Source organism: Filicampus tigris, chromosome 3 (assembly GCF_054856515.1).
Source record: "Filicampus tigris isolate MCC_2025a chromosome 3, RoL_Ftig_1.0, whole genome shotgun sequence".
Taxonomy (NCBI): domain Eukaryota; kingdom Metazoa; phylum Chordata; class Actinopteri; order Syngnathiformes; family Syngnathidae; genus Filicampus; species Filicampus tigris.
In genome coordinates this window covers 31,264,379-31,285,629 of record NC_141219.1, presented here as the reverse complement: position 1 = coordinate 31,285,629, position 21,251 = coordinate 31,264,379, and the positions used below count along the sequence as shown (strand labels likewise).

Genomic DNA, 21,251 nt, shown 5'->3' with positions numbered 1-21,251 from the left:
GTGTCATAAGCATAGCTGTGGAAGCTGACGCCGTGTCTCCTGGTGACATCCCCAAGGGGAAGCATACAAAGATTAAAAAGTGTTGGGCCTAAAATTGAACCTTGGGGAACCCCACATTTAATTTCATGGGTTCTCGAGGAACAAGTATCCATACTTACAAAGAAAGATCGGTCTGTGAGATAGGAATAAAACCAGTTAAAAACAGTACAAGAGATGCCCACTTGGTTTTTAAGTCTATTTCATAAAATTTGGTGATCTGCTGTATCAAAAGCAGCACTTAGATCCAGTAGCAACAAGACTGTGAGTTTTCTCATGTCTGCAGTATACCTAATATCATTTAAAATCCTTAAAAGAGCAGTCTCAGTACTGTGGTTCATCCTAAAACCAGATTGATATTTCTCTAAAATATTATTTGTGTTTAAAAAGTGATTTAACTGGAGAAACACCAGTTTTTCTAAAATCTTACTTAAAAATGGTAAGTTGGATACAGGTCTGTAATTATTAAAACGCTGGGGTCAGAGTTCCTCTTCTTCAGATGGGGCTTCACCGCCACCATTTTAAAGGCGGCGGGGAAGACACCCGTCTGGAGAGAGCAATTGACTATGTTTAAAATTTGTTCCTCGAAGAATCCATAAAATGTCTTCAAAAGAAATGTGGAAATTGCATCCAAAAGGCAGGTTGTTGGATTTACCTGGGAGAAAACTCGACCAAGTGTCCTTGCGTCAACCAGGGCAAAACTTCCTCCTTTGAGAAAAGTGTATTATTAAAAATTGATGCAGTCCCACCCCCTCTTTTCCCATCCCTAGTAGAAAATAAAAAGTTAAAATTCGGTGGGCAAGCCTCGGTGAGAGCAACTGGGGCATCTGTACCTAGCCATGTCTCAGATAAAAGAATACCTTATAAATTGTTGTCTAAAATCAGGTCATTAATAATAAAAGTTTTGTTTGTAAGGGAGCGAACGTTCAGCACGGCCAGGTTGATTTTTGTGCTGGACGTGCGCTCACGGTGGCACGGAAAAGAATAGTTAAAATTTCCATTACTAAGACCTACTTTATTGTGTGTGCGAGGGAAGCGTCTGCCAGTGATAGTTTGGATGGGGAAGCTGACCTGGTGGTGATGCTAATGGGGGCCTGCAGGGAGAGCCGGTGAGGAGGGTGGTCGTGTGAGCAGCTGAGATTGGTCTGTCGGTGGCTGTATTGAAATTGTTATTGTGGTGTGAGGAAGCGGTAACAGGTGCTGGGTGATTAGCAATCATTGAGAGTCAGCTGGGAGTGGAGTTATTGACGGCATGGTGGATGTTAGCAGCTAAAATAGAGCTGCCTAAAGAATTAGGATGCACACCGTTCGGCTGATAAAACGACCGACGATTCGAGAATAAGCTAAAATTGTCAATAAAAGCTAAATGAAGATGGGCACAAGTGCATAGTAGCCATCTGTTAAGGCTAAAAAGGCGGCTGAAGCGCTCGACCCCGCGCGACAGCGTTGGCAAAATGCCTCTCACCCAAACCGACAGACCACAGGTGCTTAGCAGGGCAAAGAGGGCATAGAAGTGTGTCTTTGTCAGTTCCGACTGTCGACGTATTGTTTCATTTGTCCCGATGTAAACAATGAGCCGGGTTATGGATGGTGGAATAGAGTGAAGAACGCCGGGCAGGATGTCAACTATGTCCATGACTTTGGCTCCGGGAAAACAGCGGGTGATACTGCCGGGGTAGTGAGTGCATCAATGGTGCTGTCGCTGATTATGACGGTGGTTGGTGGGTGATGTGAAGAGGGAACGCCAGGAGACTCACCACCGTGGGAAGATTCCCAACCCCGCTGTCCAAAATGGCGCCGCGGCGGCCGAGGACGACATCGGTGAGTGTCGCCGATGATGTCGGCAATGTCGGTCACTCGTGTACCGGGACACCGCATCCCGGAGTAGCCCGACGCGCGAGCGGGCGGCCGCGCCACAGGCGGATCCGCCCGTTTTGGGGTTTCCGACCGAGATCATCGCCGTGGGCAGCGAGGAATCCGAGGGAGCCCCTGGGACCACAGCCCCAGCGTCGGACGCAGCAGCAGGTGTCCCCGACTGCTGGAGTGCAGTGATGGGAGCGGGGGACTCGTTCGCCAGGGCGGCAAACCGATTCCCCAGGACCAGCTGTGGGCGGTAGGGTGGCTCCCCGCCATTCTTGCCGCAGGACACCACTTCGGCCCAGCTTGCACTGTGAAGCAGAGTCGAGCAGGATGGCCCAGGGCAGGCAACCGGATCCCACCTCACCGTGTCCGAAGATCCAGCCGCCTCAGCCGTCATTGTCGCTGTCAGGATCCCACTAACACGCCTCTTCATGACCATGGCGGAGAGCTGGGGGAAACAGGTCGTGAAACAGGCGATGACCGACCCCTTTTCCTGGAGTTCATCTGATAGACGGCGAACAGCCTACCGCAGGTCAGAGATCATTTTATTTGCCTTTTCCAGCATGGTTTTCTGTTTGTCGCTGTCGTCTGTCGGCATTTTAATATGCCTGTCTTAGCCCCAAGCTAGGCTATTGCCGGCGGCGTAAGCTAGCTAGCCCGTGAGTCCATACGCAGTTTACTATATTCATAAAGTTAAAAAACAAGATAAAATAGTCTCAAAAAAGTAAAAACGCGAGAGAGCGCAAGGTCCAAAATCGTTTCCGTGGTGCAAGTTCCGTGGTGCACCACCTACTCCACAAGTCACATAAATTAATAATCTAAAATAAAAATATCGGATTCAGGAGGAGCAATATGGTTTTCGCCCTGGCCGTGGAACAGTGGACCAGCTCTACACCCTCAGCAGGGTTCTCGAGGGTGCATGGGAATTCACCCAACCAGTCTACATGTGTTTTGTGGACTTGGAGAAGGCGTTCGACCGTGTCCCTCGGGGAGTTCTGTGGGGGGTGCTCCGGGAGTACGGGGTACCGAGCCCCCTGATAAGGGCTGTCCGGTCCCTGTACCACCGATGTCAGAGTTTGGTCCGCATTGCCGGCAGTAAGTCGGATTCGTTTCCAGTGAGGGTTGGACTCCGCCAAGGCTGCCCTTTGTCACCGATTCTGTTCATAACTTTTATGGACAGAATTTCTAGGCGCAGCTGAGGTGTTGAGGGAGTCCAGTTTGGTGGCCTAAGTATTGCATCTCTGCTTTTTGCAGATGATGTGGTACTGTTGGCTTCTTCAAGCCACGATCTCCAAATCTCATTGGAGCGGTTTGCAGCCGAGTGTGAAGCGATCAAAATGAAAATCAGCACCTCCAAATCTGAGACCATGGTCCTCAGTAAGAAAAGGGTGGCGTGCCCTCTCCGGGTCGGGGATGGGATTCTGCCCCAAGTACAGGAGTATCTTGGGGTCTTGTTCGCAAGTGAGGGTAGGTGGGAGATCGACATGCGGAATCGGTGCAGCGTCTCATGTGATGCGGACTCTGTATTGGTCTGTCGTGGTGAAGAATTTACTGGTCGATCTACGTTCCTACTCTCACCTATGGTCATGAGCTGTGGGTCATGACCGAAAGAACAAAATCTCGGATACAAGCGGCCGAAATGGGTTTCCTAGGCAGGGTGTCCGGGCTCTCCCTTAGAGATACGGTGGGAAGTTCGGCCATCAGGGAGGGACTCAGAGTCGAGGCGTTGAGAGGAGCCAGTTGGGGTGGCTTGGGCATTTGATGAGGATGCCTCCTGGACACCTTCCTGGTGAGTTGTTCCGGGCATGTCCCACCGGCAGGAGGCCCCCTCAAAGGGCAGAAACTTGCAGACCTGCAGGCGAAGTTGAAATTAAAAGAACAGGAGGATATAAACAACACAAATCCCATTGCAAAGCAGGAAATCAGGAAATTAAAAGGGGAAATTGATGATATTTACACACAAGAGGCCCCGAAAAATCACATTTTTCTAAAACAGAAATATTATGAGTTGGGTGGGAAATCTGCAAAATACCTCGCTTACAAATTGCGTAGACAGCAAGAGGATTATTCAATATACAAAATTAAGAATCCAAAAACTAATATGCTGGAAACTAAATTGGATAAAATTCAGGAATGCTTTGAAATATACTATAGGGATTTGTACTCACAGCCAAATGGAAGAGAATTACATAGATGCCTTTCTTGGCTCTCTAGACTTACCCTTGCTCTCTAATTTGCAAAACGAGAATCTGCTGAAACAAATTACAGCAGAGGAAGTTCATGCAGCAATCTCTAGGTTGAAGGCAGGAAAGGCAGTAGGACCTGATGGCTATGACTGTCAATGTTATCATAGTTTTAGACAAATTCTACCCCCACTAATGTTGAGAACATTTAATTATGTTTCACGAGAGGGGAAAACCCCACCCTTGTGCAGAGAAGCAACTATATCGGTTATTCCAAAAGAAGGGAAAGACAGGAAAGAATGTGGGAACTATCGACCGATTAGTGTTCTCAACCTAGACTACAAACTGTTCACATCCATCCTTGCCCGAAGATTGGAGAAATTGCTACCTTACCTCATTAATCGGGACCAGACCGGATTTATTCGTCACAGACAAACAACTGACAACATTAGAAGAATATTGCACATTATGAATGATGTCCAGAAGAACAAAACACAATCAATTATAGGGAGTCCGGATGCCGAGAAGGCCTTTGATTCGGTTAGATGGGCCTTTCTGTACAAGGTGTTGGAGAAATTTGGTTTCGAGGACAAGTTTATTAGAGTAATCCAGGCGCTGTATGACAAGCCATCAGCCCGGATCAAAATCAATAGGGATCTTTCTAGAGTCTTTCTTTTGAAACGAGGGTGTAGGCAGGGCTGCGCAATTTCACCTCTTCTATTTGATTTATTTATAGAGCCACTTGGCCAAATGATAAGACAAAATATAAATATCAGAGGTATAAATATGTTAGGAGTTGAACACAAAGTGGCAATGTTTGCTGATGATGTACTGGTCTGTCTGGGGGGGGGCAGAGAGCTCATTTCAAGAATTGATGTCAACCCTGACCAAACTTGGTCAGCTTTCAGGTTACAACGTTAACATCTTAATAACACAGGTGATGACTCTAAATTTTACGGCCACTGAGGCGTTACGGAGAGGTTTTAAATTAAATTGGGAATATGAGAACATTAAATATGTTATGGGATACGACTGGCTAAGGATCTCCCAGGGCTCTTCCAGGCAAACTATCAACCAGTATCACTCAATATTAAAGCAGATATACACAGGTGGAATCTGGTCCCCTTCCTGAGCCTTAGCTCAAGGATAAGCACAGTTAAGATGACTGTACTCCCTCGCCTGCTTTATCTATTAAGGAGTTTGCCTGTTGAGGTGAGCGAGAATCACTTTAGAGAATGGGACAAGTGGATCTCCAGGTTTATTTGGCAGGGCCAGAAACCTAGGATCAGATATGCCACCCTTCAACTCCCGAAGGAAGGTGGAGGTTTGAGCCTTCCCTCATTAAGGAATTATTATTATGCTGCTCAAATAACTCCTCTTCTCTATTGGTATAATGACACATACACAGCTACATGGAAAATGTTGGAATGTGCTCTATCATCTCAATTTCCTATCCAAGCTGCAATAGCAGATAGAGGTTTGATGGAACATTTAGAAAAAGAAGGGAACCCATGGTTAGCCCACACGCTTCGGGTTTGGCAGAAGGTGGTGAGTTTTTGTGGGACACACAAGATATTTAGATGGTTTGCTTACGACTTTGCCCCCAATAAACATGGCCCTGGCTTTAAATTATGGGAAAAGCAGGGCCTCACAACGTTTTTTTCACATACTCGAGGCCTTCCGGGAAAAATATGGTTTAGCGCAGAGTGAATTTCACAGATATTTGAAATTGCGGTCATATATTACACACAAATGTAAGCAGACCAACTTCTCAGCCACCGAATCTGATTTTTACCAAATACTAAAAAACACGATGTTGTGATTCCCACAAAAATTATTTCTCAATTGTACATGGCTTTATGCCGTGCCACTACTGACAACACTTTGTACATTAAACAAAAGTGGGAGAGGGAGTCTGGGTTGAGGATCTCAGATGAGACGTGGGGCAATATCTTGTCCTACCAATGCTCTTCAACAAGCTCTATGGACTGGAGGGAGCATTGCTGGAAGAATATTATGAGATACTTTCGGACCCCATACCAGGAGAAAAACAAGGGGGTGGACATGCTATGCTGGAGGGACTGTGGCTCGACAACTGTCAACCACTACCATGTATTTTGGGACTGTCCTAAGGTGAAAGATTTTTGGAAGGGTGTCCAGACGTCTTTAAATGTTGTATTTAATTTGCAAATTCCTCTAAATTTTGATGTCTTATATCTTGGTCATGTTACTATTTTGGAACAAAGGAGAGGGAGGAAGTTACTGCAAATGCTCCTGGTAGCGAGTAAGAAGTCAATTAAAAGACGATGGATGAGCCCAGTTCAGCCCACATTAGATGATTGGTTTGGGATCATTTTGGAGATATTTAGAATGGAGAAGTTGACTTATCAAGTTAGAATCCAGAAGGACAAATTCTACCAAATTTTGGGCAGCTGGATAACTTTCATTTCTCCCAAAAGATTTGACTTTATTTGATTTTGAAGACTCTGGGCTTAACGTTCCAAACTTTGCTGTGCATTAAATGTACTTATCTTTGTTTTCTAGTTGTGTTTGCGAGACAGTGGCGACGGACGGCATCCGCGCCCCATCCTCTCAGACTTTGTTCGTAGTTCTAAGTATTCTGTTTTAAACTTGAAAATGTGTTTGACTTTTGTATTATGCAAATCTGGATCGTAATATATCACCTCATTTCAATGGTAAATTGGTATAGCGGTATTTTCTCAAGAAGAATGGACATTACTAGTGATGAGCAAACTGACTTTCTTGCAGTGGATGCACGATATATGATTGACTGGTTAATGGACACGTAATAGACAAGAAAAGTGAAGGTGTTTTGTTTTGTTTCTTATGTGAATATGTTATTCCAGAGTTGAAAAATAAAGATACAATAACAAAAAAAAGAATTGTAGTTTAGTTTACTTTATCACACATAACTTCTGACCTTTTTTTTTTTTAAAATCTTGCACACAACAAATCCAAATCCAAATCCAAATATATATATATATATATATATATATATATATATATATATATATATATATATATATATATATATATATATATATATATATATATATATATATATATAAGAAAAATAAAACTAATACTAAAACTGCTAATAACTAAACTAAAACAAAGCATTTTGAGTACCAATGATAGGAAAGCGCTATACTAGTGACAGCCCATTTACCTTTTGACAAAATAAAAACTAACAAAACTTTCTAAAAGGTGGTCGACTGGTTAGCATGTCCGCCTCACAGTTCAGAGGTCGTGGGTTCGATCCCGGCTCCGGCCTCCCTGTGTGGAGTTTGCATGTTCTCCCCGTGCCTGCGAGGGTTTTCTCCGGGTACTCCGGTTTCCTCCCACATTCCAAAAACATGCATGGTAAGTTGATTGGATACTCTAAATTGCCCCTAGGTGTGATTGTCAGTGCGGATGTTTGTCTCTGTGTGCCCTGCGATTGGCTGGCAACCGGTTCAGGGTGTCCCCCGCCTACTGCCCAAAGACAGCTGGGATAGGCTCCAGCACGCCCCGCGACCCTTGTGAGGAGAAGCGGTACAGATAATGGATGGATGGATGGAAAACTTTCTAAAAACTAATTAATTAACTTTTAAAAAATAAAAGCCCAAATGAAATAAAAACGAACTATCAGGAACAATTCCAAACTATAACAACACTACGCTCCACTGAAAATTCTTTGCATTCTGTGTCAAGTCAAAGCAGAAAAGCACAAAACCAAAATACATTTAATCAATTTGCATTTACAATTTCCATACAGGGTGTTTGATAAAAAATATAGCATGAATGATTTGGTACAATCTGTGCGTATGAAGCTAAAAACAGCGTTTGTTATTGACCCAATTAAGGTACCCATTTTACATTACCAAAAAAAAGTACTTAGAATAATTATGATCTGACCTCAGTTTACTCAAACTGACTTACCTACTCAGTGTGAAATCTGTGCTTGTTTATTTGAACGCTAAGATGATACACTCACATAAAGTTATGGCAACAGATGGATAGAAGGTACAATGAAGCTTTATTGAATGTACAATAAACCTTTGTTGTAGCTTCCTCCATCAAATCAAGGAGCATTTCGTCGCTGTCATGTGAAAAAACATATGTCAATTTTTTTCAATTTACTTATTTTTACGTGAATAGTGTTTCCACGTTACAGACATGGCATTAATGTGATTTTTTTTTCTCCCAAATTAGACATAAGTGTTTTTTTTTTATAGGACGGCGACGATTTATTAATAGTTCTGCCTTTCACTATACATCGCTGGCATAGTTAGCAAAGATGTATTTGCAATTAAGTCATTTTAGAATAAAATATATGTGAAATTGGATGCGGGCATGGTGGTCAATTGGTTAGCACGTCCGCTTCACAGTTCAGAGGTTGTGGGTTCGATCCCGGCTCCGGCCTCCCTGTGTGGAGTTTGCATGTTCCCCCCGTGCCTGCGTGGGTTTTCTCCGGGAACTCCGGTTTCCTCCCACATTCCAAAAACATGCATGGTAAGTTGATTGGACACTCTAAATTGCCCCTAGGTGTGATTGTGAGTGCGGATGTTTGTTTGTCTCTGTGTGCCCTGCGATTGGCTGGCAACCAATTCAGGCTGCCTGAAGACAGCTGGGATAGGCTCCAGCACTCCCCGCGACCCTTGTGAAGAAAAGCGGTATAGATAATGGATAGATGAAATTGGATGCTATCCTGCAGCCACCCTGATCTGATTATATTTATACAGTGATCCCTCATCTATTGCGGTTAATGGGGACAAGAACCCGGCGCGATAGGTGAAAAATCGCAAAGTAGAGTCGGTTTATTATTATTATTATGATTATTATTATTATTTTAGAGTATATTTATTTTAAAGTTTTATAGTGGGGGGATTTACGCCTCTGTTTACGCTGTTGCGAACCCCAGACATGGTTCCCACACTTATAATTACTTGTTTAACAATAAATGTAACTTTAAAAATTAAAAATGAAGAATAAATACCAAGCTGCAGGGTGTGAGAGGAATTGTGCTTCAACCGCGGCAGTGGGCAATTACGACGGAACGTTCGCTAATAACTACGTTAAAGTTTTAATTTCTATCATAAAATTGACTTACCTTAACTAGAATGCTGTAGTGCATTTTAACCAAAGATACAATTCTGCACTTTTAAACGCTCGTCGTTGTCATTGCTGTGCAAAGCGAAAGTAAAAGTTCTTCTTTGTTGCCTCATACGAAGTCGTTGCCTCCTACTTATTTTAAAAACGAAGAAGAAGCACGGCCCACGGGTGCAATCATGCCTTAACTTTCTCATTGCACAACAACATCAACAAGGTCCTTTTGATAAAATTTAAGACAAAACTAACAAACACTTTCACACTTTATTTGCCGATGTCTCATCGTCCTTGCCACTTGTAAACTATCCTGTGTGTTGTGCTCAGCGCGCTCCCCTCACAACTTATGAACACAGCTGTTTCCTATCCTCTTATTCGGTTTGACTCGACTAAATGATCGTCACATTTGAATAACATTAAGAGTTTCCGAACGCTTGTTTCATCATCATTGTCACGCTGAGCACATTCGTGCTTGCAGGGTGGCTGAGCGCGCTCTGCTCACTACATGTCAAGTCAAGTAAAATTTATTTATATAGCCCTTAATCACAGGAAAGTCTCAAAGGACTTCACATATGCACCAGATCATATACACGACATCCCCTGGTCTTAACCCCCAGGAGGGCAAGGAACAACTAAAAAAAAAACATCTGGGGAAAAGTGAGAAACCTTGAGAAGGTACCACAGATGGGGGAATCCCCTTTCCAGCATAATCAGGCTGCAATGGATGCCGAGTGGGCAACATTGAACACACATTATAGTACTAAACAGTGTTTGTTAAAGTGATGTGAAAGTTAATCAAATGAAGTACTGCAGGAAGATGCCATCGATGAAATGAGCAGGGGCCCAATGGTCGTCAATGTAGAAATCTCCATAACAGCGCCACCGAGGATGTGGTCAGCCTCCAATCTTGTAGCAGTCAGTTGCTGTTGGATAGAAACAGCAACCTCCAATTCGGTCGTCATCACCTAGTTCCCAAGCCTGGGAAAAGGGGGCAGAGAAAAGAATAGAAGCGGCAGTAAAGAGCCCAAATCAAACAAATCAACTAAATGCAGAATCGTACAAATAAGTCTTAAGTCGTGTTTTAAACATTTCTACTGAGGTAGTGCCTCTAACATCCGCGGGTAGGGCATTCCAAAGCATCGGTGCCTGAATAGAAAACGCTCTAGAGCCTGCGAACTTCTTTTTGGCTCTCGGGATCATTAAAAGGCCAGCATTTTGTGACCGAAGGTTTCGGATCGGAACATACGGTATCACTAAATCGACGAGATAGGAAGGTGCTAAGCCGTGCAGTATTTTGTAGGTAAGTAGCAGAACCTTGAAATTGCATCTCAAATGGACTGGGATCCAATGCAAATTGGCTAATATCGGAGTAATATTATCAAACTTTCTCGTCCTCGTCAAGAGTCTTGCTGCGGCATTTTGGACTAACTGCAGACTTTTAATACTAGACATGGGAAGACCAAAGAGCAAAACGTTACAATAATCGAGGCGAGACGTAACAAACAGATTAAAATTTCTGCATCGCTATTCGACAGATTTGGACAAATTTTAGCAATAATACGGAGATGGAAAACTGCGGTTCTAGTAATATTCTTAATGTGCATTTGAAAAGACAGAGTTGGGTCGAATATAACACAAACATTTTTTGTTGAATCACACATTTAGCGAGCCTCAGAGTGGTGTTCTTAAATAGGTGCAGATGACGAACAGGGCCAATAATCAACATCTCAGTTTTATCGGAGTAAGCAAAAAAATGACAGACATCCATTGTTTAATCTTGGCAAGGCACGCCTCTAAATTACAGCAATTAGCCGGGTTTGTTATCTCAAGCGGCATGTATAATTTGGTATCGTCAGCATAACAATGACAACTAATGTTATATTTACGTATAATATCCCCAAGCGGAAGCATGTAGATGCTAAACAATACGGGTCCTAGTACGGATCCCTGCGAGACACCAGATGTAACTTTACAAAACTCAGAAGTCGCATTGCCATAAATTACACGGTGCGTCCTTTCTGAGAGGTAAGAATTAAACCAAGAAAGTGCTGAGCCTGAGATACCAACACATCCTTCAAGGTGTTCTAATAGTATGTTATGATCGACGGTGTCAAAAGCAGCACTAAGGTCAAGTAAGATTAGTATTGATGAGGTGTCGGAGTCCATAAGAGTCCAGCTAAGAGAAGATCATTAGTCACTTTAGCAAGAGCTGTCTCAGTAGAGTGATGGGCTTTAAATCCTGACTGAAGAATTTCAAATCGATTATTAGCGGTCATATAGTCACTAAGCTGTTGCGCTACAACTTTTTCGAGAATTTTCGCAGTAAACGGGAGATTTGAAACCGGCCTATAATTACTGAGGTTGTCTGAATCAAGGTTTGGCCGCTTAAGCAGAGGTCGAATAACAGCGGTTTTAAAGACTGCTGGTACAGTGCCCAAGGTGAGTGATAAATTAAGGATATTTAAGACGGAGGGTCCTAGGGTTGTAAACAATTCTTTGATGAGTTCACCAGGAAGCGGGTCGAGCACGCAAGTTGTCTGTTTTGCCGCACCAACTAATTTTGTTAGGCTTTCAAGAGATACTATTTTAAAAAGAGGTTGGGTTGTCACACAGTTATCAGCCATAATAACCCTACTAACATCAGTATTCAAGGAATTCAACAGGGTTTTAGGAGCGGTGTCCTTAATCTCATCCCGAATGCGCACAATCTTCAGCGTAAAGAATTGCATGAAGTCATGGGCTGAATGAGAGGAGCTATTGGAGGTCCGCAGCTGTTGCGTTAGCATTGCCACTGTATCAAATAAATATTCAGGATTGTTTTTATTTAGAACAATTAATCTTGGAAAAGTAATTCGTTTTGGCTAAGGCGAGTGTTTCTTTTTATATTAGTAATCTATCACACCATGCCTGATAGAAGACCTCAAGTCTAGTCGTACGCCATTTGCGCTCTAGCTTCCTACATGATTAAGTGAGCGTGTTTCCTCAGTAAACCACGGAGTAGGCCGTTTAGGACGAGTTTTATGTCTTAATGGTGCAACGGAGTCAAGCGCATTTAACAGAGCAGCATTAAAGTCATTTGTGAGGTTGTCAATCGAACCAATATAGCTCAGAAACGAAGCAATTGCCAGGGGCAGTAGCTCAGACAGCGCAGCGGTGGTTGAAGAACTAATATTTCGGCTGCTAATGCTTTGATTGTGGTCAGGGCGATGGTAATGAGCCTGCACTTCAAATTTGATAAAGTAATGGTCAGACATAACAGTAGTATACGGTAACACCATTACATTTGAGCATGCTAAACCTTGTGTTAATACCAAATCTAAAGTATTACTACAAACTTAGCTGCCGAACGGCACATTTGAATAACGTTATGAGTTTGCAAACAGAACATTGTTCAAAAGTGCTGTTAGTTTGTTAGCGTGGACGAGGCTAGCGAGAGGCTGCAATGATGCGCAGCCATCAGATCACGGGATAAATCCACTTGTGCTCTAGTTGGTCATCTCGCGCTGGGAACCATCAAACATCCATCCATTATCGATACCGCTTATCCTCACAAGGGTCGCGAGGCGTGCTGGAGCCTATCCCAGCTGTCTTCGGGCAGTAGCACTTTTATGAGTGCCTGCAGGTATGTACAAAGCCTCCGAGTCAACTCATATGTTTGAAACAATGCGTCTTTCTGCAATATAGCTGCTGACATGGCTGTGTTGTTTCATTTTTAATTTGTTATGAATGCTTCTGAAAAATCTGCAGTGCACTGAGGGCGTGAAAGTTGAAGCGCAAAGTAGCCAGGGATCACTGTATATATATATATATATATATATATATATATATATATATATGACTGCTGTCAATTGATTAAAATATTTAATCATAATTAATCAAATTTTTTCATAATCAACCCATAGTTGGACATTTTATTTATTGTAAAAAAATCCCTTGATTTTTCTGTCCCATTATGTTCTTGAAATTTAATACCCTTAACCTGAATAAGAGGATTGATTTTCTCATGCAAATATTATTAAAGGGAAGTCAACCCAAACATATTATTTTTCAAGATTATGCTCTATGCAAGCCCACTAGTTGAAACAAGGCATTCTGATAAATATTGCGTTTGTGGAAGAAGAGAGAAGAATTAATCCACCTGTTTTTAGCCATCACTGGGGCCATTTTGTAACGTTTGAGGGCTGAACATGACATCACAGTTTCTCAGGGCACAGGTAACGACCAATCACAGCTCACCTGTTTTCTGAGACTGAGCCATAGTTGGTCGTAATTTGAGCCCTTAGGGAATCTGTGATGTCATTTTCAGTCAACAGAAGTGATAAAATAGATTTTACTGCTTGCATAGGACATATTTTTGAAAAAAAATTGTTTGGGTTGACTTCCCCTTCACTTGAAAAAACAAGCATTGGATTCAACTCACACAAACAGCCCCTCAGCACTTCCAAACACACACGCAGGCACACACACGTCCGCACACATGCAGTCACGCACACACACAATCATTTACATTGATATTGTTCTGACAGCTATAGTTATTGCTTCTTGAGAGTGACTTGTTGCTCAAGCGCTGCATAGTTTTCTGGACTGTGCTTAAAATTGGACTATTAGGATTAGAACTACGAGAGCACTCATACGAATGTCGCTTTTATTGCGCTCTGGCAATGACTTCGACTAAAATCATTATTACTCGCTGCTCGAGTGTCTAATAGAGGTATTTTGTTTTTAAAATTCTGTTGTGGGTATATTTTAATGTAAATTGTGTCAGATAAATGAATGAGAAACAGTTGGTGGACCGCTGAGATTGTCCCGTGCAGCTCTCGAGTCCGGTAAAGTCACCACCAGATTGGCACATTCGGAGTTGTCACACTTTGGGATCCCTCCGGAAGAGCTGGAAACGTGACTGGGGAGAGGGAAGTCTGGGCTTCCCTGCTGAAGCTGTTGCTGAAAGCGGCATATAATGGATGGATGGATATACACATACACACACACACGCGCGCGCACGCACACCCACACACACATCTTGTCTTTCATATTCCTATCAATTCACTCCAAATAGAAACTGTAGACTGTTTATTGGTAATTGGAGAGAAAACGCACTGCTCTCTACAATAGTCTTCTGCTTGTTATCAAGTTTCACTCTTACTCTTGGGGTCATGATTTGGGTATTTGGGTTTGTGTTGATTTTGGTTTTGATTAGATTTTAGTTTTGCCATGTTTTTGTGGTGTCCCTTTTGTCCATGCCTGTCTCATTACATTGTAACCTCATCAACCCCTTGTGTTCACCAATCAGCTCCCTCAGCTGTTCAAATGTCCACCCTTAACCTCGAACCTCTCTTTTACTATGTATTTCCATACTATATAGAGGCCTAGATAACAGTAGCTCCATTCTATTTGGTCATTCAGACAGCCAGCTACAGTGACTACTTGTTCCTCGTCGCATATCACGTGACCACCGTAAATGTCATAATGCACCGGCACTTTATTTGTGTATAAACAATTATTTATTTGAAACTGTATTTTATTTCCTTTCTTACATATTTTGAATTAAATAAAATGAATCAGGTCGACCGGTTAGCATGTCCACCTCACAGTTCAGAGGTCATGGGTTTGCCCTTCCTGTGTGGAGTTTGCATGTTCTCCCCGTGCCTGCGTGGGTTTTCTCCACGTACTCTGATTTCCTCCCACATTCCAAAAACATGCATGGTAGGTTAATTGATCACTCTAAATTGCCCCTAGGTGTGATTGTGAATGTTTGTTTGTCTCTGTGTGCCCTGCGATTGGCTGGCAACCAGTTCAGGGTGTACCCCGCCTACTGCCCGATGACATCTGGGATAGGCTCCAACGCGCCTGTGACCCTTGTGAGGTTAAGCGGTTAGGATAATGGATGGATGGATGAAATTAATTAATTATTTCGTGGTGTATAGGTAGTTACTGTATCGCTTTGATGTTCGCGCTTGCACTGTCGCTCGCTTTAACTTAGCATTGCAACAAAAAAGAAGCCTCGCCGCATTTAAAGGAGACACCAGCCTTTGAGTCTGCCATGTCACGGTGAGCCTTTCGTTTCCTATTGCCCAGCGGGGTTGGGGCCGAGGGTGGTGCGAAAATAGACGATTACATGATGTAAAAAAATGGTCTTCCGACTAGGCGGATCATTCTGTCACATATGTGTTATGTCCAGCTCTGGGCAATAGTGTGCATATCCGGACACACATTGTATCGTCAGTTTCTTGTATTTACGTTTCCTGGTTTTCTGCCTGTCCTTGTCGGTTCATTGTTTGTTTGCTGTCTCAGTCCTTGTCAAGACAAGACACGTCTTATTCCTACTGTTTGTTTTGGTGCTGTGAACCTTGTTATTTTGGACTTCTGTTTTAGTAGTTTTGATCAATCCAAGTGCCATGTTTTTTTTTTTTTAATTCTTTTCAAATGTTTTCATTGTGCCCTGTCTTGCCTCCCTGCTTCCCTGCAATTCTGTCCCCAACCCTGCTGTACCATAACAAATTGATTATGATCTTTGATTTGGCATGTATCAAATAGCAAAACAATATACTGTACATTGTAGCAATGTTAAATTAAAGTCATAGTTCATAGCCTATGAAAGCAATATAACCTTAGTATCTCCTTTTAGAATGAAGAAAACTCTATTACATGAGATAGCTGAGGGTTGATTTCCATATTTATTCACTGTTAGATCTCAGGCATGTTGTGGCTTTATCCATCTCACTGTTTTTACTTCATCACTGTTTTAGAGCCTCAGGGAACATTTTTGAAGATAATATTTTGAGATTAGACCTTTCTAATCATATTTTCTAGACAGGACAGAGTGAGGCAGCTTGCTGGGTGGCCCGCATGCTTTTTCTGGAAGCAAAAACCCGAGTGCCAGAGACTGGCTGCAGGTTTACAAGACGCAATATATAATGCTTCAATTTGTGCGTCTCACCAACATTTACATGATAACGGATGTGAACTCAGTGGGCAATGTCAAATGTGTTTAATCATAATTCTCAACAAATGTTCTTTTAACTTATTATTGTATTCAAACAGTCTTCATCAAACTTTCAGAATTTGCATTGTGGTGCCTGAAATTGGCTGGCGACCAGTTCAGGTGCACTCCATATTTTTGCCTGAAGTCAGTTGAGATAGGCTCCAGCACACCCACGACCCTAAAACATCGATGAATGTATGACATTGTGGTGCTTCTGGTTTGCCTCACAGTTGACTCGTTCCTTTCAATGTGAATTGGCATGTTTTTGCTGTGCTTAAGAGGATTCTATTTGATTCCCTCCTATAAAATAACATGATTGTTAAACACCTAAATGTCAAAAAAAGGACTGTTTTGATAGACTAAATGATATTGCCTATCTAGCACAAGATAGGTTCCAGTTTCCATGTAACCTCTTAAGATGTAACAATATTTATCTTCTTCCTGCTTTCATGGATTATTTCATCTGGCCAGAGCAAGCGCCCTATTTGAATTTTTCAAGATACACTACACATTAACTTAAGGTAGCTTGGGTCAAAGGGTAGGGGCATCTTACATCACTATTTACCAGTGATCACAGTGGAGCGATTACACACACTGCAACAGTTTTCTACATTATGACTAAGTTTCAGCGTTTTTAGTCATGGCTTCTGGGATCTTTAAATTGGCATCAGGGCATATTAAAAAGAATAATTGTAGTACGTAAAAAGTACTGTTGGTGATGTGAAAACAAGATGACAGGAAAAGCATTTTCTTTGGTCCGGTTCTTCATAAATATACAGTACCTCCTCTATTCATCTTAAATTCACCCTATAGGAACATTTATGGTTCACTTTTTGATCATAAATAATATTGGATTTGAGATGAAAAAGGTCTCTAGTACACTAGTCTCTTAATTTGAAATCTGTAACAGAGTAGTCACTTGATGGAGATAGTCTCATCCTGGAATAAAATATTTATTTTTTATCTTTCTTACCGTATCAACAGGGCGTGAATGTTCAGAAAATGAAAGTGTGTCACTCAAATTTTTAAGAATGGTTGCACAATTAACATCTAACTCACTCATCCTGTTAGATACAGTAGCCTACAAAGCTATAAGCACCACCATTGCCATAATCTCATTTTCCTGAATTATCTTGAAGCCTGACATTGCAATACAGTAAGATTTGCACCATCACTCTCCCCGAGACACAAACATGAGTCAAAAACATTGGAACAGTTTAGAGCAACAGTTTGGGGAAGAGGAGTGTACATGTTGAGTCAGTCATTCTGCTATCAGAAACACACCACATTTTTAGGGAATCGTGCTGTGTGCATTTTATTTGTTTTTGCTCACAGGTTTGTTTGAATTTGAACCAGGTTTGACAGCCTTCAATGATTTCCTTTTAAGAAGCTTTGTCTAGCACTGAAAAAGGAATTATAGGATGTTTGGTGTTATTAAATCCTTGTAAGCTTTGATGATGAAATTTGTGATGCATGACTGTGATGCTGTTGGACTTGTTAGGTTTGGGTCACCAGGGCGAATTATCAATTCACAAAAACAACTCACTACGTGTTTGTTTTATCTTTCAAGAAGGCATTCAAATATAAAAATAATAATAAAGACTCACACAAGTTGAGTGAATTTTCCGTCTGTTTCTTTCAGTCTCTGAAGTTCAGCAATCTGACAAAAGTCAAGATGGGCTGCTTTCCTTAACCTCGCGAGGGACTCGTACCCCTGACGGGCACAGTCAGAAAAGAGCGCTATCTAAAATGCAGCCTTCGCATATATGTCATACTGCCCTAACAGAGGAATCTAATCAGAAATGTCGGTAGACTCAAATCTTCTCCCTACCTGGCGTGTCACTCCAAGTCTTCGGTCATCTTGGCGCTTCGAGTCCTGCCCTTGGCTGGCGGCTCTAGAGTCCCAAGCACTCAGCCTTGTGAAACACTCGAGGCCACCTTCCCCCCGATAAGCTTCTATGTTTTTGCGTGTACAGATAAAAGTGTGCATAACAATGAATGCCTGTTGGTGTGTGTGTGCGTGTGTGTGTATCTGTGATCTTACTCAAGACACCGTCTTATGACTGCTTATGTGTAAAGATATTTAGCTAATTGTGTATGATGACCATAAATGTGTGGTGCCATTACCAACAATGTATAACACAATAACTATCTGATCCATATATCACTAAGATATTAATTCACATGAAACCATGATTGTCTATCTGCAATACAATAATCACCTGACTATATCTAGCTATCATACCGGCTAATCTTAAATCCCCCATATCCTTCAATCCCTTTCACGGCCTCATTTACTGAGGCCGACATAATTGTGGAAGTTGATATTTTGTATTTTAAGAAAGAGCTACCCCCCTTTCACGACACCACCAAAGTGGTGTTGCCCAGATTAGTATTACCTTTTTCACAATATAATTCTACTTGTAGAGTAATGTGTTACTGTTACCTTTAAAATACCTTTTTCTTTGAAAGCAGAGGTTAATTTATTCAATAATGACTTTGACACTCTAAAAAAGAAAATCTGAAATTTGTTACCATACTGTAGCTGGTAAAATTAACTCATAATGAGGAGCATAATTAACTCTAAAGTGGGTTTTAAATATTTTGACTGTATGGTGGAAGATAGGATTAGGATACATAATATTGGGACTTGATCAATATTCGTATCAATAAGATTTTTACAGGCGGCACGGTGGTCGACTGGTTAGCACTTCCGCCTCACAGTTCAGAGGTCGTGGGTTCGATCCTGGCTCCGGCCTCCCTGTGTGGAGTTTGCATGTTCTCCCCGTGCCTGCGTGGGTTTTCTCCGGGTACTCCGGTTTCCTCCCACATTCCAAAAACATGCATGGTAAGTTGATTGGATACTCTAAATTGCCCCTAGGTGTGATTGTGAGTGTGGATGTTTGTCTCTGTGTGCCCTGCGATTGGCTGGCAACCAGTTCAGGGTGTCCCCCGCCTACTGCCCAAAGACAGCTGGGATAGGATCCAGCACGCCCACGACCCTTGTGAGGATACGCGGTACAGATAATGGATGGATGGATAAGATTTTTACATATTCGAACTGATATTTTATCCATTAAATAAATCATCTCAGACTGTAAAGCATCATATTTAAAATTATCAACTTTCTCAAATTAATCTGGGTGTCAAACACTTTGATCCTTGGGGGTTGTGGAAGCATTTTAGGTTCACCTTGTTCTGTCTTATTTAATTTGAATTTTAGAATTCCCAATGGGTCCTTTCCTGTTACATTAGCACCAATCAAAACATAATAGCCGTTTGGGTCCCCCCTGCATGCATCCCATTTTTCCACTTGTTTGTAATTAGAAGGCCCACTAAATGAGGTCATCGTGAGCAAGAGTTGGGTGTTTGTTCTAGAAGCGGCCAATCGTCCCTTCACTAGTTGAACATTTTTTAACTAGTTGTGTGGGGCCCAAGACCCTGTATACGCAATTACAGACCTCCACCCATCACAATCGGACTGATCGTATACACACAAATACAGCGCGCTCGACTTCCGGCGCCGCGCGAGTGGCAGCCCGCTACAGTAGCTCCGGCTCATCGGTGAGCCTTTTCGTGTGTTTTTGTTCCTTAACATTACTCTGCCTCATACCTTTTGCATATAGTTGATAGTCGTAACTTGCGTAGCAATGGACACCCAAACTGCGGTATTCTTGCTGCTGCTCATGGCTATTTTTTGCGCGATCGTGTCCGGCGACTTGGCTTGGAGCCGCGCCCCCATTGTTTACAGCCGGAATCAGCTGTTAGCACTCCGTGCTAACCCTGCGCCGGCTCCCGGGGCGAGACCCGATATCCCCCGTGAGCTGAGGAGGAAGAGACGGGGATCTCGTGCAGGGGTTAAACGCCGGGAAAGGAGGAGACGATACCATCCCATCCTCCCGTCTGTTATCATGGGGAATGTTAGATCGCTCCCCAACAAGATGGACGAGCTAGCGGCACTTACCCGGCATGAGAGGGACTTCCGGGAGGCTAGCCTGATGCTATTCACGGAGTCGTGGCTAACAGCGCTAACGCCGAACGCGGTCGTAGAATTGGACGGCTTCCAAATCATACGCGCGGACAGGACGCTGGAGAGTGGAAAGAGGAAAGGAGGAGGGCTGGCTGTGTTTGTGAACGATAGATGGTGTAATTCTGGGCACATCACGATTAAGGAGCAGCTTTGCAGCAGGGATATTGAGCTGCTAGCTGTTGGCATGAGGCCATTCTACATCCCGCGAGAGTTTAGTCATGTGATCGCGATGACCGTCTACGTCCCACCAGCTGCCAGCAGCAACACAGCCTGTGATGTCTTGACTGCAGCAGTGAGCAAGCTACAAACACAGCACCCAAATGCCCTGATACTCATCTCTGGTACTTCAATCATGCCTCCCCTTCCTTCTCTCTGCCTTCAGTCACACAGTATGTCACCTGCCACACCAGAGACAATAAAACACTGGACCTTTTCTATGCCAACACCAAGGAGGCATACACATCACTGCCCCTCGTCCCGCTGGGGAAAGCTGATCACAACCTGGTGGCTCTCCAGTCTGTGTACAAACCTCTGGTCCGCAGGCAGCCAGCTGTGACCCGCACAGTTCAGAGATGGTCTGGAGAGGCCGAGGAGGCCTTAAAGGACTGTTTCAACACAACTGTGTGGAAAGTATTCAGCGATGCTCACGGGGAAGACATTAGTAGTCTAACGGACACTGTTACAGACTATATAAATTTCTGCATGGAGAACACCATACCCACCAGGACAGTAAGGTGTTTCTCCAACAACAAACCCTGGATCACACCAGACATAAAAGCTCTCCTGAAGGAGAAGAGGAGGGCTTTTGCGTCAGGCAACATAGAGGAGCGGAAGACTGTGCAGCGCCAGCTGAGGAGGAGGATCAGAGAGGGGAAAAGGTCCTACAGGAAGAGGGTGGAGGAGCAGCTGCTGCAGAATAACGCCAGGGGAGTCTGGAGGGGCCTGAACACCATCTCAGGCCACGGACAACCCGAGACCCGGACTGGGGGGGACCTGCAGTGGGCAAATGAGCTGAACCTCTTTTTCAATAGGTTCGATCAGATGCCTGCCC

The 21,251-nt window shown here is 43.0% G+C and overlaps 1 protein-coding gene across 1 annotated transcript in view; it reads right to left on the bottom strand.

The window, feature by feature from the left end:
* abhd17c (abhydrolase domain containing 17C, depalmitoylase) overlaps positions 1–9,233 on the bottom strand; it is a 90,069-nt gene extending 80,836 nt beyond the window's left edge. The window contains exon 1 of the mRNA XM_086026416.1: positions 9,193–9,233. Coding sequence (XP_085882542.1) covers positions 9,193–9,216 — 24 coding nt within the window. The 5' untranslated portion in view covers positions 9,217–9,233. The remainder of the gene's footprint in view (positions 1–9,192) is intronic.
* Positions 9,234–21,251: the final 12,018 nt, after the last annotated feature.